Source organism: Mandrillus leucophaeus, unplaced genomic scaffold (assembly GCF_000951045.1).
Source record: "Mandrillus leucophaeus isolate KB7577 unplaced genomic scaffold, Mleu.le_1.0 Scaffold508, whole genome shotgun sequence".
In the NCBI taxonomy this organism is placed as follows: Eukaryota; Metazoa; Chordata; class Mammalia; order Primates; family Cercopithecidae; genus Mandrillus; species Mandrillus leucophaeus.
The window spans coordinates 171,119-190,858 of NW_012105453.1; the positions used below are offsets into that span (position 1 = coordinate 171,119).

General features: G+C 43.2%; 1 protein-coding gene across 1 annotated transcript in view; it reads left to right on the forward strand.

The window, feature by feature from the left end:
• The window catches only part of LOC105551137 (anoctamin-2), a 351,959-nt gene that overhangs the window by 139,854 nt on the left and 192,365 nt on the right, over positions 1 to 19,740 (forward strand). Inside the window, exons 8-10 of the mRNA XM_011996294.1 lie at positions 4,042 to 4,176; positions 11,070 to 11,230; positions 15,979 to 16,061. Of these exons, the coding sequence (XP_011851684.1) occupies positions 4,042 to 4,176; positions 11,070 to 11,230; positions 15,979 to 16,061 (379 nt within the window). The remainder of the gene's footprint in view (positions 1 to 4,041; positions 4,177 to 11,069; positions 11,231 to 15,978; positions 16,062 to 19,740) is intronic.

The window sequence follows — 19,740 nt, forward strand, 5'->3', positions numbered from 1 at the left end:
CATTAAGAAAGACCTCAAATAATTAATTTTACATCTCAAGTAACTACAAAAAAAAGAAAAAACTAATCCCAAAATTAGCAGGAGGGAAGAAGTAATATAAATTAGGGAATAAATAAATATAAGACAGAATATGAAAACAGAAAAACAAAAAATTGATGAAGCTGTTTGTTGACAAACTCTTAGACTAACTAATGAAAAGGAAAGAAGTTGCAAATAAATAAAATCAGAAATGAAAGATGAGACTTTACACCTGATGTTACAGAAATAAAAAGGATTATGAGGAATTATTATGAACAATTATACAGCAACAAATTGGGCAATCTGGAATAAATGGATAAATGCTTAGAAACATATAATCCAACAAGGTTGAATCAAGGAGAAATAGAAAGCCTGTACAGACCAATGACAAATAAGTAGATTCAAGCAATAATTGAAAACAAACAAACAAACAAATGAAACAAAACAGAACTCCCAGCAAAGAAATGCCCAGAAACAGATAGTTTCATGGATGAATCCTTCCAAACCTTCGAAGAAAAGTTAATACCAATACTTCTTAAAGTCTTCCAAAAAACAGGAAAAGAGAAGAAACTTACAAATTCTTCCTGAGGCCAGCACCACCCTGATACCAAATCCAGATAGAGACACTACAAGAAAAGAACTATAGGTCCACACCCCTGATGAATGTAGATGCAAAAACATTCAACAAAATACTAGTAAATCAAACTCAACAGCACTTTAAAAGGATCATACACCATGACCCAGAAGGGTTTTTTTCTTGGGATACAGGGATGGTTCAACATATACAAATCAATAAATGAAGATAAAAATCACATGAACATCTCAATAGATAGAGAAAAAAAGTGACAAAAATCAATACTGTTTCACGATTTAAAATTCTCAACAAATTAAAAATAGAACTTAAATCTCAACTAGTTAGGAATAGAAGGAACGTAACTGTCAATGAATTAGGAATAGAAGGAACTAACATCAACAAAATAAAAGCCATTCATGAAAATCTCACAGCTAACATCATATTCAATAGTAAAAAAAAGTTTTTTTTCTTTACCTCTCACATTCAACATAGTATTTCTAGCAAGAGCAATTAGGCAAGAAAAAGAAATAAAAGCCATCAAATTGGAAGGGAAGAAGTAAAATTACCTTAGTTTCCAGATGACATGATCTCATATGCAGAAGACCCTAAAGACTCTACCAAAAAAAGTTCTAGAAATAATACATTCAGTAAAGTTGCCGGATACTAAATAAACATACAAAAATCATTTGCATTTCTGTACACTAACAACCTATCTAAAAAGAAAATTAAGAAAACAGTCCCATTCACAATAGCATCAAAAAGAATAAAATACCTAGGAATAAGTTTAACCAAGAGGGTGAAAGATTTGCACATTGAAAACTATAAAACATTGATAAAAGGAAATAAAGATGACATAAATAAAAGGAAGGTGTGAAAGGAAAATAAAAACTTGGGACCCCAACTCACTCTGCCAAAATGAAAAAATTAAGCCAAAAGCTGAATGATGCAAGAAGCTGCCTTCCCTTTTGTTCCTAAGCAGACAGATATGGATAAAAGGCTAAGTATCTCCACAGGCAGCTGCTCTATGTTCACCTTATATTAAGTGTCAGTTTGCGGAGCACAAGATGAATACTTAATTGACTCTTTTCGTACCTGCTCATTTTCTCCTGCAGCATGTGGGTGACCCTACCATATACTCCCTCTTTCCCCTCCAGCCCACTAGCCCAATATTTCCCTTTTAAATGTTGAAGCCCTTAAATTCATCTTTGAAGAAAGGCACTGATAAATACTGAAACCCTTAAATTCACCTTTGGAGAAAGGCACAGACCACAGACTGTTTCTGCGACTGCGTGTTTTTTTCTTCCAGGCATGTCCTTAACCTTAGCAAAATAAACTTCTAAATTGATTGAGACCTGTCTCAGAATAAGTTTTGGTTTACAAAGTATACCTTGTGTTCATAGATCTGAAGAATCAGTATTGTTAAACTGTTAATACTACTTACTTTTCAATAAATGATATTGGGAAAACTGGATATCCACATGCGTAAGAATGAAGTTGGACCCTTATTTTATAGCATACAAAAACCCAACTTAAAATGGATTAAAGACTTAAATGTAAAACCTGAAACAACAGAACTCTTAAAACAGGGAAAAAAGCTTCTACACATTGAACTTAGCAATTATTTCTTAGATATGGCACAGAAAGCACAAACGGCAAAAGCAAAAATAGACACATGGGAATATATCAAACTAAAATGCTTCTACACAGCAAAGGAAACAATCAACAGAGTGAAAGTCAATATGCAGAATGGGAGGAAATATTTGCAAACCATATATCTGGTAAGTGATTAATATCCAAAATATATAAGGAACTTCTACAATTCAATAGCAAAACAAAGAAACACATAAAAAACCAAATAGGCTGATAAAAAATTTAGTAAAGGACGTAAGTAGACATTACACCAAAGAAGACATACAAATGACCAACAGGTATAGGAGAAAGTGTTTAATGTCACGATTCATCAGGGAAATGCAAATCAAAACCACAGTGAGATATCACTGCACACTTATTAAAATGCTATTGTCCAACAACAAAAGATAAAATGTGTTGGTGCAGATGTGGAGAAAAGGGAACCCTTGTTCACTGTTGGTGGCAACGCAGCCACGGTGGAAAACAGTATGGAGGTTCCTCAAAAAATTAAAAATATAATTACCATTTGAATCAACAATCCCCCTTTTGGATGTATATATTAAGGAATCAGAGTCAACATCCTGAGGAGATATCTGCACTCCTATATTCATAGCAGCATTATTCGCAATTGCCAAAAGGTATAAGCAACCCAAGTGTCCACTGACAGATGCATGGATAAAGAAAATGTGGACACCCAATGGATATTATTCAGCCTTAAAAATAAGGAAATCCTGCCGTTTGCTGCAACATGGATGGACCTGGAGGACGTTATGCTAAGTGAAATAAGCCAGGCACAGAAGGACAAATACTGCGTGATCCCACCTGTACGACGAATCTAAAACTGTCAAACTCATGGATCCAAAGAGTAGAATAGTGGTTAACAGGGGTTGCAGAGAGGGGAGGAGGAGGAGATGTTGGTCAAAAGGGACAAAATTTCAGTTATGCAATGCATATATGCTCGGAGATCTACTGTATAATATAGAGCCTATAGTTAACAATACTGTATTGTATACTTAAAATCTGCTAAGAGGATAGATCTCACATTAATTGCTCTTAACACAAGAGAAAATATTTTTTTAATTAAACAAAACAAGGGTGAGAACAAAAGGAAACTTGGAGGTACTGGACAACTTTATGGAGTGATTGGTGATGTTCTCATGGGTGGATACTTATCTGCAAACTCATCAAGTTGTACATGTTCAATACATACAGCTCTTTGTATGCCAACATACCTCAGTAAAGTGGCTTAAAAATAAAGAAATAAAAACCACCCATAAGCCCATCATCCAAAGAAACCATTACTAATATTTTATTGGATTTCTTCTAGTTGTTTTTCAATAAGTGTGTCTATGTTGGTTTGCATACGCAAATATACATGCCCAAATATATGATCTGTGTGTTTCGTTTAAATAAGCTAGTTTCAAAAAGGTGTGTTTTCTTATGGGTTGAGTGCTATGGCACTTATGAAATGATGATGCGTTATTCATGTTTGGTAAAGGTGCCAAAATGTATGGCATATTTTTAGTTTGCTGTTGGGGCTGGATTCTTTCTCGCGGCTGTCTATTTCACATGAACAGCCAAGACAGGTGTGTGTATGTGATTCCAATGGAATGCACTTCATTCCAGAAAAGTTCCGTCGTTGATTCCTTGTGCTGAGGCCTCCCCTTCCCTGTGCAACCTCCATCCCTTTGTTTTCATTACAAGAGGAATGAATATCTATGTTGCCCCATCCTGACACATAGAACAAACAGAAATAAGGAAAGTATATGATGTTCTTAATATGTGTTTCATTTTCTTTTCTTTCTTTCTTTCTTTTCCAGAAAGTATTTTGGAGAAAAAATTGGACTGTATTTTGCCTGGCTGGGGTTATATACATCATTCCTCATTCCATCTTCTGTAATTGGAGTGATTGTGTTTCTTTATGGATGTGCAACAATTGAAGAAGATATTCCCAGGTAAATCAGTTTTAAAGAAAAAGGCTCAGTTGCCATATGTTAATAATTTGGAGTTTCATCCCAGTACAAGTACATTTCACATGCCTCTTTCCAAAGCCCTCGCCCTCTATCATTCTCCTTTGCTGTGACACATGTAGCTTTCCTCCAGAGACAGATCTAGGAGCTACAGATTCTGGGAATGGCTTCAGAGCCATGCTAGGCGAGGCCCACTTCCTCTTCTAGTCAAGCTCTTCTCTAGGGCAGGGATATGTGTCTGGTGTGGGCAGAGGGATAATTCCTGGTAAGAAGAATTATGTCAGAGAAATACTTTTTTCCTCTCTCTCCACTTCATCACTTTTTTTCCCCTCTGGTTTCCCATAAGACCCAAGGCAAGGTGTGGGGAGTGACACTGGGTAGAAATTACATCCGTGTGGTCAGACACTGCTAGAATAAAGCAAGCTGAGAAAGCAGGCAGCTCTAATGCTGAGGAAGGCACAGTCTCTGTTTCAGGAAGTCAGAAACTGCGGGGAGGAATAGCCCAAGGTGGGACTCTTGAAGCGCCAAGAGATAGAATCAAAGCTAGTTTTTATGAGGAAGAGAGAACCCACAAAGGAAATATGGGATGGGTATCGTGGCTCACACCTGTAGTCTCACTGCTTTGGGAGACCAAGGAGGGAGTACTGTTGGAGCCCAGGAATTTGAGACCAGCCTGGGCAACACAGTGAGTTGAGACCCTACCTCTAAAAAAAAAATTAGCTGGGCTTGATTTGGTGGCATGCACCTGTAGTCCCAGCTAATTGGGAGGCTGAGGCAGGAGAGCTGCTTGAACCCAGGAGCTTGAGCTTGCAGTGAGCTGTGACTGATTGTGCCACTGCACTCTAGCCTGGGCAAAAGAGCAAGACCCCTCCAAAAAAAAAAAAAAAAAAAAAAGAAAAGAAAAGGAAAGAAGCACTTAGATTGACAATGTTATATATTAGCTGTGTGACTGGACAGTTGACTCCCTGAAGCTTAGTATTCTTGGCTGTAAAATGGTAATCACAACACCTAAATCATGATGCTGTGAGGATTAAAGGAGACTGTGTCTGGCACATAGCAGAAGATTAATAAATAATTGTTGAATACATCAAAATGTGTGGAAGTAGAGTACAAGGGACAAAAGATACACTTAGCTAATATTTAGAATTTAAACCTCTTGCCATCTTCAGAATTGTCTTTGCAAACTGAAGCATGGTTAATATGTTTTAGTTTTCTTTGGGATGTAAGTGATAGAAATGCAGCTTGAACTAGATTAAGCGAAAAAGAAAATTTATTATAAGCATTCAAGGAACACTAGAATAGGTACTCCATTTATCTCCTGCCTCTGACTCTTTCTAGCATTTGTTGGTTTCACCGCGTATTTCCTCCATTTGGATTAAACGTTGCTGCTAGTAGCTCATGGGTGTTACACCTTAGAACTTTATACTCGTTTCATCTCAAGTGAAAAAGTACTGTGACTCCGTTTGACTTAGGTGGAGGCCCTGGACCAATTCACTGTGGCTCGGGGGTAGGATAGCTTTGTACGAACTTGATGTTCCCTCCATAGCCAGGTGGATGAGGACACTGGGCGGATCATTAGAGTTGGGGGTGGTAATGGGGAAAGTAATGGCCATTCTGAAGAAAAAGTAAAAAATGTGCATTTTAGGAAGGGTATGTGTGCATCAGTGGGCAGAAACCTGCTTTATGGCTCACCTGCTTCCTGCCTGTTGGTGCATACCCTATAGAAATGGTCTTCCAAATTAGATCACCTGGAGATGATGTTGTCAATATCTAGAATAAAACTAAATCTATGTCAATCTGTGCAAATGGTCTTGCAAATCAGATCAACTGAAGATTATATTGTCAATATCTAGAGACAAGAGTTTGGATTTTTTTGGTATAAAACTCTAGTATCAATTGTCAAGTTTTTTTTTTTTTTTTTTTTTTTTTGCAGGGATAAGGAAGAAAGGAAGGGGGAGAGGGAGGGAGGCAGAGGGCAAGTGTTCTTGATTGGGAGTTCTGGGACCTTTATCACAGGAGATGGGTTATTAGGGCTCTGCTTTCCCCAGCGCATCTAGAGGGAAGAGCTAATACTTATGAAATACCTACCTTGTGCTGGGCATAATGCTAGGTGATTGTTATAAACTAGTTTCTTTGATCCTGTAAGAGATCAATGTTATATATGCCATAAATAGGCATTATAATTTCCACTGAACAGTGATTGAGAAACTGATGCTACATGAGGTCACATAAATTGTCCAATATCAACAACTGATAGTTGTCAGGGCTGGGAGTTGAACTCTGTTGCCTCCTGTTCCAAAGTCTTTGCTTTTTCTAATAAGCAGAGAAGTTTTCCAGAGAGCTCATATCCTCCTCCACAACTCAGTAGCTTCACGTGGGCTTGCCTGGGTGTGTTCTAAGAAAACATGGCTTTTGGGTTTCTCTTGCCAGTTGTGATCCCTAGACATCTGGCCTCAGGTTGGCCAAGGGTGGAAAACCCCATACCGTGCCTAGGGAACCGGTTCCAGTTCAGTGGGTGGGGCACCAGTGGGCTGGTTTATATCAGGATTTAGAACTTGTGCCCTGGGTAATACACGTGGCAGCAGCAACTACAGCTGGAAAGGACATGGTCTGCACATGCTGCAATGATAGACATCTACACACAGACACACACACCCCACATTCACACACACTTATGCACGTGCACGTAGATGTCTACACACAGACACACACACCCACATTCACACACACTCATGCATGTGCAGATTCATGTCTGCACACAGATGCACACACCCACATTCACACACACATGAATGTGCTGATAGATGTCTACACACAGACACACACACCCACATTCACACACACTCATGCACGTGCACATAAATGTCTACACACAGACACACACACACCCACATTCACACACACTCATGTACATGCAGATAGATGTCTACACACAGACACAGATACCCACATTCACACACACTCATGCATGTGCAGATGGATGTCTGCACACAGATGCACACACCCACATTCACACACTCATGAATGTGCTGATAGATGTCTACACACAGATACACACACCCACTTTCACACACACTCATGCACGTGCACATAGATGTCTACACACAGACACATACCCACGTTCACACTCATGCATGTGCTGATAGATGTCTGCACGCAGAAACACACCCCACACATTCACACACACTCATGCACGTGCACATATGTCTACACACAGACACACACACCCACATTCACACATACTCATGCACGTGCAGGGATATTCAAGTGTAAAGTGCAGTCGTTACTGTGGATGTGTCACATTGCCTGTCAGAATGGACGGTGTTTTACAACTGTGGATATGACAACCACCACTGGTGGGTTGTGGAATCAATTTAATGGCCTTTAAGTGGACTAAAATAAGATGGAGTAAGATAGGCTAGAACACAATGAATACTAGTATTCATTATAAGAAGGATGGGTAAGTGTTGCTTCATGAGATTTTATTTCAGTTTTGTAAGTGTGTTTGTGAGAGTGAGGGTATGTATTTGCATACTGAAATCTGATGTAACAAATCATTTTAACTGTAGGTCATAGTCAAAAAAAGATTAAAATTACTACAAAATTGAAGTTTTGGATGTTGTTTCTTTAGACTCAGGATGGGGCCTGGCAAATCAGGAAGGTGTAAATACTAGAAAAAAGTAAACATTTTAATAGATTTCTTTAAAAACAGACGAACTGTTTTCTATACACAATTGTAAATTCATCAGAAGTCCAACTTCTGTGGGTCTGATAGAAGCTCACAAAATGCCACTCCTTATAAACAAAGGGATATTCTCTGAAAACCAATATTGAATCTAAATAAACACATACTGTAAGGGTTTGTGTCTATCAGCCACGCATAACTGTGATGAAAAACTTACAGTATTCCTGGGATTATTTTAGAGGTTGCTAATTTCGTCATCAAGCCTGAAATTTACTATCGCTCACTTTTTAAAACCTTTTTATTTTGAAAAATTTTAGATTCACAGCACAGGAACTTGCAAAGATAGTACAGAGGGGCCCAGCATGCCCTTCATCTAGTTTCCTCCCATGGTTTCATCTTATGTAACTACGGCACAACCTCAAAACCAGAAAACTGACATGGATTAGGTGGAACTTTAAATGATACCTTTTATTCCCAGTAATTTAACTTTGATATGTGAGATATAAGCATAAGCTTGTCAGTAATACTTCCGTGCATGCATGATCCCTCTATAGAACTTCCCTGTCTCTACTCACCAAGGGATTGATTTCATTTGTTCAGCACTTACATGAACAGAGAACACTAGGACATTTTTTAAAAAGCTGATTAATCTAAACCATATTGAAAAAAGATTGGTTACTTTAGGTCTGAGACCTTAATAGCAGCTGTTTAGTCTGAATTTCCTGAATGATTGCCTCTTTGTACCTTCTCCCGTTGCGCTAACGGGGCTCTGAATCGCCTAATCCAGGAGCAGTGATTTACCCTGAAGAATGTTGCTCACTTTAGGGTCTTGGTTCAATGGACTGTCAAGCCGTTTATCAAGCTTCTTATGCTTTCTAGAGAAAATAATAAATTAAAGGAATACAGCATTGGATTTATAGCCACAGTTACTTCTCACTAGAAACCTGTGGATTGTGCAGCTTAGTGAGTACGCTAGACCTGATTTCCATTGTAGGCAGGCTTCCTCATCTTTCAGCTTGTCTAGAGGCAGCCTGTCTCAGAAAACACAAAGTCGTTTCGATGTCATTCTTAGCCAGAATTCCTCTAGAATTCTGTTAAAATTGATTACATCAAAAACCCTCCAATACATACAGAAAGCATTCTGACTTTGCATTTAAATGATTTGAGGAGAATCCATACCATGGTGGCTGCCATCTTGTACAAATGATGGATAGTTGCCTGCACTCTAATTTAAAAACCAGTAATTTACACAGCACTTAAGTTTCAAAGTGCTTTGCACCCGCTTGGCTGCTAATACGTTTTTCATTCCTGACCTTTTAGCATTGACTAGTTTCAGTTGACGAGGTTTCTGTCTCCTCAGTCCATGCTTAAAAGAAAAAAAACCGCTGAGTTAAATGAAGTCCCTAACACACATACTCCAAGAGCAGCATTGAGGAACTCATATGTTCTTGGATGTGACTTAAAAGTGAAAGTCTTTTACTAGAATTTATACAGACAAGTGATTTTCTGTGTAAATCTGTTTTTTAAGGGAGTACTTTCCTCTCTGAAAGCAACAATTCCTTCTCAACTACATAGCAAACACAGCTCGACCCAGAAGACATAAACGGGGCTCTCTAGTCACCAAGCAGAACATGCCCAGGTGAAACTAGCACAGCTGAATGTATTATTAAGATATTACTATTTAATATTTTCGATGTGGATGAGTCATTTTTATTGAACTTTGCCAAGGGAGAGCTTAGCAGCGAGTCAGCAGAGGAACTGGAGTTTATCCTTAGAGACCGAGAATTTCCATTCTCTCACACAGAAGGCCTTTCCCTCCTGTGGACTTAGTAGCTCATTAAAAACAGAAGCCTAGGGACTGGGGCTTGACAGAAAGTGACAGCCCCTCAGTAAATCTGCCACCCTTCAACTTCTTAATGAAGGAGGAAATAGACCCAGGCATTCCTTTGGCTTTGCAGGTTTCCTCTGAGCACTGGCTTTAGCACACAGGGCACCAGCTTGCTCACCCTAGCCGTGGCTCCCACTTGTGAGTCGTGCTCTGTAGCGCCCTCTGCTGCTGCTTTGTGTGGAAAACAGCTGTTGTTCTCAGTGCTGGATCCCCTGCCTCCCCATCATTGTCTCCAGTTGCCCTGTAAGAACAGCCAATGCTTTGCTTTCGTGAAATCTTAAGTTCTCCACCCTTTCCCCCTGAACCATGAGCTTAACCATCCTCCCATCTCCCTGGGAAAATATTGCACAACAGAGGGATGAGTTCATTCATTTTCCTATCAGTGTATGGTGTAGAGGGTTATTGGGAAAGCCAGTCAGGGCTGATTCTTTGGTTCTTATTTCCAAGCATTCATATGAGCCTAAATCTGTTGGATACAGCTAGTCAGCTAATGAGTGAATGGAATTTCAAATATATTCCTCAGTCCATTAAATGGAAATACACTAAGAATAGGTTGGAATACAGGCCATTAGAGATTATTTGGTTCATGCTCCAAGTATCAAAGAATCTAGACCTTGGAAGAATTTGCCTTACTCTTTCATTGTCCCTAATCTTATTTCATGGGTATAATAATTCTCATTAGGTTGAGGCTATTAATCTCCATTCTACAAGTGCCTCTCCAGCTCATGCTCTTAGAAAAGGGCTTTCCACCCAGATCTACTCCATTCTTCCCTGTGTAGAACTTCTTCTTCTAGAGGTGAGAGCATGCACAGGTCTAGCCACACACTCATGTTTGTTTCTACTTGGGACCAGTATCACTTGTTTGTGAGACAGCCAGTAGGCTTTACAAAAACAGCCTAGACTGAAGAATGGATGATGAAATCCATCTTTAGGCTGTGATTTATTCACAACTGTTGATGCATCCCATCCCACCAACCTCATGGACCCAACACGTTCTGAAGGGACTTTAGGAGGCATAATTTAATGCCCAGTATCTCTGACAGATCTCAGTAACTTTCCAGGACACTTGTAGTGACAGGGAGCTCTATACCCCGTCTTTCTGTTGTTGTTTTTGAACCAAATATGAGTAACACTCTCCAGGTGAAGAATCTAATGATCCAATGCTAACTTCTTTAACATTCCTTACTTATGGAGTTGAAAAACTCAACCTTAGATTTGGAAATGGAAGCTATTTGGGGGATGGTTTTTTCTTGGAGCGGACCATGCTTGAGCTCCACCTGACCCAACAACCTCCATCTATTGCAGCAGAGAGATGTGTGACCAGCAGAATGCCTTCATCATGTGTCCCCTGTGTGACAAGTCCTGTGATTACTGGAACCTCAGCTCAGCCTGTGGGACCGCGCGGGCCAGCCACCTGTTTGACAACCCTGCCACCGTCTTCTTCTCCATCTTCATGGCTCTGTGGGGTATGTGGCCATCACCAGGCTTGCTTATATGGGCGGTTCCTTTAAATGGGTAGAGTGACCAAGCTCAAAAGCTCATCCCCTTCAGGTTACTTCCTTTCACATTTTTTCTTCCCATCCCAAGAAGTATTTTAAGGATAATACCTTTCACTTTGCTACTCATATGTGTGAATAGAAATAGGAATATCCTTCATGTCTTTATCTGTTTTCTCTCAGATGTAGTCATGCTAACCTTGTACTAGTCCCATGTGTGATTTATTCAGAATTTGAACCAATGCCTGTTTCGAAAACCCCTAGCACACCCGTAAGACTCCTCCAGGTACACTGACTTAGGTGAGAGTATAGATATCATGCAGCACAATACTTAGAATGGTGGAGTGACTGCCGCGGTCACAGAGTTAGCTCATGGTAAACGTGGGCTGAGGTTTGGTCTCCTGACTCCAGTTCAGTGCTATTGTTAGGACATCGTGAGTGTAGACTGTACTGTCCCTGCACTGTTTAATTTAATATTTACCGCCAGAGTAATGCTTTCAGTATTCCCACCAAAGGGATTTGTGGAGGAAAAGATAATTCCTTCATTTTTCTCCTCCTCCCTTCCTCCCAGAATATGGGGGTAATAAACTTGTTATGAGCCATAGCTATCTGACTGTAAACACACACACACTCCTGTTCTCACAAACTGGAACAACATGGAATAACCACCCCATGGTAACTGAGCATTTCTAAGAAGACACACCCATGAGTATTAGAAAAAGGACCAAGTCAACATGTGTCAGCTCATCTGAGTAGCCACCTGCTCCGTTACTCATCACCGAATGTGCAGGCCCTTGGTTTGCACGTTGGACCACAGTGCAACATTGGTCGCAGTGCACGTTGGTCACAGACCAGCAGGACCACAGTCCTGCTGCAGAGGCTGCTTGGTTTATCACTGACTCCATGGGGCCCGGAGGATATGCCAGGATGGGCCCTGAGTCACACATCCCTGAGAGTATGAGGAGAAGGAGGAGAGGGAGAGGTCTATTCTCGGTGGTTCTTAGGAGAACTAGAACACAACCTTCCTCCATTCCCGGTGGACCTTCACTTGGGTGGAGACAGAACTTGACTGGAAAGATTCCTGTATTGCTAGGCCACCAAGAAAAATTTCCAGGGCACACTCTATTCTCTATTATCAGGGAGAGCAGCTGCATCCCGGGAGCACACGGGCAGTGTCAGCCCATCGAGAGTTGGAGCAGGAGGAAATGGAATTGTGACCATAGAGTCCTGGGACTGTTCACAGGCAGGGTCAGTAGAACACACTGAAGTTGGGGCTTGCTGCCTGGGAAGTCACTGGCAGCTCTGTGTCTCCTTATCAAACAGGAGTATCATGGAATTACTCCAAGACCCACCTGAACTGATTTGGAACCCAGAATACGTATTCATTTTTTGAAATATTACAACTCTAATTCCCATAATTTGTCTTGCTGATATTACCACCATTGAGTAGCTGAAGCCTAATAACTCCAGGTCTATAATCCTTCAAGAACTTTCTTGGGACACATAATCCCCTGTTGTAGAGAAACTTGGTTTTCAATCGTACTTCCTAGTTTCAAGTTTCAACAACTGCCTCTTCTCTTCCCTCGATAGCTGTAATGAACAGCTATCTCCCGCCCCTTCTGAGATCCTCAGTCTTCCTACCCCATCCCTGGACCTACTGTCTTCCTCTCACATGACAGTGCAGGGAAAGTACCCAGAGGTGGGATCGCGCCAGAGCTTCCTGGCATAGGGTAGGATTTGGTTTTGTTTTTTGACAGCCTTGCTGTGCTTTATGTGATTGTGTATTCAGTTACAGCAGCCAAGAGCCCTTAGGCAAGATTGTCTACAAATTACAATGAAAAATAATAGTAATGCCGCTCATTACCCTGATTATTATGATTAGTGGTGCTGTGCTGGGTGGGCCTGGGCCAGGGCCCAGGCCTGCCGGGTATAAGGCTGGGAAGAAATGGCTGTATGTAGAGAGAGACTTGGGCTGCTGGTGGCAGTGGAAGGGGCGATGTGGAGTCAGGAGGTCTTGGGGGATACCAGTCAGCAGGACCCGAGTCTGTTGGAGTCTTCAGACCCAGCTCCCTTGTGACTCTGACTTCAAACTCTAGGGAACATTGGGAAAGGGAGTGAGGTCCTGCTGAAAACGGAAGGAAAGAGACAGCGTTTCAGAACTATTTTCTGAATAGAGGTTAAGGACACTGACCTAGGCAGACCTAATGTGTGTCTCAGTTCTGCTCCTTACCAGCTAGGGATCCCACAGCAGGTAAATGTGAACCTAGTTCTGTGACACTAAAGTCAATACCCTTGACCAAGGTGCCCTGTTACCTTGGGCAGATTACTTAATCTTTGGGCATCGTTGTCCTCATCTGTAAGTTGAGTGAAATAATAGCTACCCCATGGTGTTCTTGTGAGAGGTGGATGAGGTATGCATGCAAAGCATGTAGCATAGCGCCTGGCATAGAACTGGGAGCCACTCTCCATCAGTTTGATGGTCCTCCCTTGCCCTCACGACTCATCTATCCATGACTCTTTTGCCCCTCTCATCTGTCCTGCCGTCTGACTTCCTCCCTTCATGGAGGCGCCAGTCGGTCAGCACTCTGGGCACTGCTGTGTGCACAGCCCTCCTCAGGAACCAAGGCAGGAGCACTAGGAAGAGGAGGGACTTGCTACCATTCTTAGTATCTCCGGGCCAAAGCCAGTGTTGGGAGGTCAGAATACACTCACTCGAGAAAGGCCTCAAATCCAAGGGAGAAAAACTTGCGAATCAGTGCATGCAAAATGTCATGTCAGATGAAAACATGCAAATCAATGCACCATAATGTAGTAAATGCAAGTAAAACAAATGCACCAAATGCAAGTAAAACAAATGCAGCTTTAAGTAACTGTGTATTCAACCAGTGCATCAGTGTTTGATATTCTCAGTTCTGAGCTGTGACCGAGGTAGACATAGGCAGCTAAGAGCCAGGAAGAGTTTACAGTCCTGTTATTACATCACAGACATGAAGTGCCGGCCAGTAGTCAGGCGTGGCATGTAGTGAAGTGTGCTCAGGCTCCTGCTAGGGGTGGGGTGGATCTGTAGGGGTGGCCTCAGGGAATGTCATGTCCCCTCCCTCTCCAGGGTGCCATGAACATAGGGCAGTAGGAGTGAGGAGGACAGGGTGCGGTGGGGACTGATCTTATGGAAGAGGAGGACTTGAGCTGGGTCAGGATAGGATGAGGGTAGAAGCTGGAGGATAGCACAGGAGAGAGGGACAATGGGCGCAAATCGAGTATGGAGAAGATGGTGAGGGGATGACCCAGCTGCAAGATGTATGTTGACAAATGGCAGGATGAGATTCAGATAGATGGTTCAGCCTCGACATACATAGTCCTGGAATCCAGAGAGAAGAACTTAGACTGTAAGGAGCCATTGAACATGTAGGCCGGTAGTGTTGGCACCCTTCCTCTGCCCACTCCTTCCGTGCCCATATGCCATTGTCCTTCAAAAATCAGCTTGGATGCCTCCTCTGACAGGTAGCACTTCTCTTCGCAAGCCCACAGCGTTTTCATCTGTGTCATTCTTAGGGCCTCGATGACTTTATGCCTTGTATTGTAGTTGTTTACAGTCTCTTCTCACAGACTGTAAACAACTTGAGAAGCAAAATCCACATGAAGTTCACCCGATCTCCCCGACAATGCCTAGAATGGTGTTTTGTGCATTGCAGATACCTTAGTTGGGACTGGTGCTTTTGCAGGATTAGAAATTCACTCAAACTTCCTCAGATAACAAGAGATTTATTTTAAGAAAACAAGAGGCAAGCTCCTGGGTGTAGGAAATGAAATATAGCCGGGCCTCTTGGGAACTGGAGCTGGAGATGCTGTCGGAAACTAAGGCCTTCCCTCCTTTCAGGTGCTGCGCGGTCTCTCCCTTCCCTGCTCCTCTTTGTGTCTTTTAGTTTCAGTTTTCAAAAGAGGGAATCTGCCTGCTCTATCAGCAGGCCCTGGATCAGGTGTTCAGCTCTGGTATAACAAACTGTAGCTATAGGGTTGGGCTGGTGGGGGGATCAGGTTCTTCCTAGAGCATGCTGAGAAAGGCATGCTGGTCCTTCAAAGGGCCGTGGGTGGGGCAGGCAAACTGATGGATGTGTAGGTGTGGCAGACATTCTACAACTATTCGCTAAGCAAATGGAAGAATGAATGCATACCACTTTACAGAGATTGTTCTATCAGTTACATGCAGGATGGGTTGGAAGGCTGAAAGTCTGGAGTCAGGCAGAACTGTTAGGAGACTGTTATGTAACCGCAGAATGATATGATTAGGGCCCAAATGAGGCAAGTGGTGCTGGGGACAGAAAGACAGAAATGTAGGGGAAAAGCGAGAGTGCTGAGGAAGGTGAAGGAAGAAAGAATGTATTGTATAGGCAAGATGAGACTTGTCAAAAAATCCTGCAGACCCCTCTCTTTTTATTTTCTTCATCCTGCCATCCTTTACTTCTCCAGATCAGTGTTACCCTCTTCTCAGAAGTGGAGAAAGGAGCGTGTGTGTGTGTGTGTGTGTTGACTCTCAAGGATGTGGAGTATTTCTAGCAGTTTCAACTAGAAGTGGGAAAAAGAGGCTAAATGCATTCCAGAGAGCTCCTAAATTTAAAATCTATTAGTTTATCCCCCACCTCCACTGGTGAGCCCAAAGGGTACAGAATCCACTCTTCAAAAATAATTGAGTTTTTGTTGTTGTTGTTGTTCTTTTTAAGCTACCATGTTCCTGGAAAACTGGAAGAGGCTGCAGATGCGACTGGGCTACTTTTGGGACCTGACTGGCATAGAAGAGGAAGAAGTGAGTTCTCTCACATACTTCTCACATATTTCTGTGGGCTTTTGCTTTGTTTTGACCTTGGAAATGGACTCTCTTGAGTGAGATAACCATGTATGTTTGCTGTCACTGGCTGGGTCTCACAGTGGCTGCCTGTGTAGCTTGGCTCCATGGGCTGGGCCATAGTTGACCTGCACTGAGGCCAAAAGTCCAAGTGCCCCCTCTTCCCTTGAGCTGGAGGGCATTGAGCCTGATGTTTGGGCAGATGTCCCAGTGCCCTCCTCTCGGGGAAGAGGTGGCAGAAGATGCAAGAAGACAAGAGGCGAGAGGTCATCTTGAAATCATAAAGCCAGAGAATCAGGGATGTGTCAGAATGCCCTGGGAGCCGCCTGAGGGCCCAAGGAGAGGCAGGGTGTCAGGTGCTGGTTGTCTTTGATGTCTGTGAAAGAGGAAAGAACCACTAAACCTCTGTGGCACAAGCCCGTGCACTGTGTGTGAAACTGGGGAGTTGCGGAGGCGTGAGCTAAGGGAAAGGGTAGGTTCTTCTAGAGCCGTGTTCTGGACAGATGATCTTTAAATAATGCAAATAAATCAGCCTTCCCTCATAGCTCTTCTGAGGACTAGCCCCCGAGTCTCGATGCTGGTGAGCCGATGATGGGCGGTGTGTCGTGCTTGCTCCCATGATCTGTTCCCACCATAATTCCTGCTCCTCTCAAAGCAACCCCACTGCCACTCAGCTCTCCTCCCCTCTTCTTTCACTTCCAAGCTCAGCAAGCCCCTCTGTTCTGACCATTAAAATCTTCAAGGCCTCCTGATACCAGGTACCACCATGGATGGGATATCAGGCAGGGACTCTCATTAGTGTGGATATCGTGGGTGAGGGGCTGAGGGCCATGTCTAGGAGGGCCAGGAGGCACTTGCAGTTGCCTGAGTACCCACTTGCAAGGGCTGGCCATAGCAGTAAGGCCACAGCAGTAACGTGGCTGCATGGAACACAAGCCTGCTCCTTACTCTCCTACAGTGATTGCCTTGGACTAGGGACCTGGGGCCTTGTGGCCCTGACACTTTATGAGAGAGAAGTGGAATCCCTAATTGAGTCTCTTCCCAAGCCTGTATGTCCCCACGTCTGTGGCATGTCACCATTTCTTCTCCTTAATGCTCTAGGTAGTCTACTTGCCTTTGAGCAGGTGGGCTGAAGAATGGCAGGACCCGCGGGGCAGCTGCGTGGAATGGAATCTACCAGTGCAGGGTGTGCTGCCTGAAAGTGCTGGAAGGAGAGATGTGATGCTGTAGCCTTTCTCTACCTCCCATGGGTTCTCACTTAATTGCATCCCCATCCCACTCCACCGCATTGCCTTACCATATATTGGGTACATGCACCCACTCTACTCCAGTCCTAAGTATTGAGCATATACCCTGAGACTAATACTATCATGAACTCCGTGGTGAAAGAGAGAATATACATATGCATTCTGCCTTCAGAGAGGATTCAAATTATTTAGAAAGATAAGCAACAGAGAATAGTAAAGACAGTTGCATTTCTTGCAAGAAAATTCCCAAACTGGTCCTTCCAATAGAAAGAACTCTAGAAGTTTGAATGTGGGTGATCTAGTGGGAAAATCTTTCGTATTATTGGTCCCGTTTGATTTAGCTGAAATATGTCTCATATACATGAGAGAGACAGAGAGAGGGAGGTTGGGGGAGATGGGTAGGATATAGTGCCTACTCCCCTAATGCCATAGAACGTTTCCAAAAAAAGAAGATGCATCCCAGCATCCAAGGCTGTGTAGGCCCAGAGACAAGTTAAGTGTGTCTGTCGAGTAGAGTGGAGGAAGTCCTCACATCTCTCTGTTAGAGGGCAAGTATAAACATACTCTCTCCATCAGAAAAGCCTCAGTTATAACTCAATACCCTTGAAATCTCTGTAACAAACCCCTGGCAGGAGTGAGACTATCATCCATTTTTCTTTCTGTAGCCAGGTTTCCTGTTTATCTGTTTAACCCAATGAGCCATGGTAACTTCCTGGGAGGTACATGATTTGAGGAGCTCATGTGCTGACTGAGAGGGGCCTGGCCAAGACTGGGTTTACCCGGGGCCTAAGGAGACAATCCGGATGGGATCTCCGTGTGAGGTTGCTGCAAGGCTGGTTGGTTCTGTAGCGTGATTGGTGTGCCCCGCATGTGCACAGGCCAGCCTCAACTTTTCCTTTAATGCATTTCTAGTTTGGATTAGCACACATCAATTTCAGTTCAATTCCGAACATGGCCATTAAGCATCTACTACATACTAGGTTTTTGTATGGAATATGGAATTATCTCAGGCATAGTGTCTGATCTCCAAGGGGCTGCATTCAGCAGGGTGCTCTTTGGTCTATAAATATTTAGAACAGAATGGAGAGTGTGTGAGATAAATTGCTCCGGCTAATGTAGAGAGGAAATTCTTAAAAAATCAGGGTTTTGAAGACTGGTTGGCTTTTAATGGACAGCAAAGGGAAGAAGGGGCGCCCACAAGAAAGAAACAGCAGCAGAAGCCTTGACCTGGGAAAGCGAGGGGTGTAGATAGGCAACAACAAGATATCTTGAAAGCCAAGTTGGCTGCAGGGGACAGGGCTCAGTATGCAGTGGTGACAAGGGAAAAGCATAGTCTGGTGACCGGGTCAGGGAGGGTCCTGATTGCTAATCTGTATCTCCCAGGCCATGGGAAGGCATGAAGGTCAGGATAGCAAGGTACGAATGACTTGAACAAGGGTCCTAGGACTTATATGAAGCATTTAACCCACATTTAAAATGAGGAGTGAGTGGAAGGCAGATGTTACTTGGGCATTGGAGGGAGGGAGGCAGGGGTCCCTGAAAGCCATGATTAGAAGTTTTTTTTGTTTTTTTTTTTTTGAGACGGAGTCTCAGTTATCCAGGCTCGAGTGCAGTGGCGTGATCTCAGCTCACTGCAAACTCTGCCTCCCAGGTTCACGCTATTCTCCTGCCTCAGCCTCCTGAGTGGCTGGGACTACAGGAGCCCGCCGCCACACCTGGCTAATTTTTTTGTATTTTTAGTAGGGACGGGGTTTCACCATGTTAGCCATGATGGTCTCAATCTCCTGACCTCGTGATGCCGCCCGAAGTTTTTTTCTATTTTAACCAGACCCCTCCCAGTATCAGGAATACTTGCGAGTCTAGCTGTCTATAACCTTAAGACATCTTTCTTCCCCGTGGTATCCAATTGGAAGCACTTGCTTCCCAGGGGAAAGGAGGGTGCCAGCTGACATACACCAAAGCTTGTGCACCCTCTAGTCCTCCCACCTGGGTGCCTCCAGCAGGTGGGTCACCCCAGGAGGGGTAGAACAAGCAGTAGGGCTTAAGTCCAGCTTGGAAACCAGAGAGAAGCCAGAAGAAGACTGGAGACTGCTTTCTTATGAGGGTGGGGAAGGAAGGCATCTACCAAGTCCGAGAGCCCACCCCCTGGGCCGGTGCAGGTCTGCCTATGGGTGTCCCTGTGGGCATCACCGCGGGACTTATTGAAGGACTCCTGTGATCCTGTTTGTCCTTGTTGCAGGGAGATCTGCCAGACCTCCAGAGTTTTATACTCTGAAATGGGATCATCTTCAACTCAGTGGGCCACTCTTACCCATTACCTTCTGTCACATCAGGAATACCCTGGAACTCTTAGAGTGTGGCCTTATCCGAACACAGATATCCTGCCCACCCAT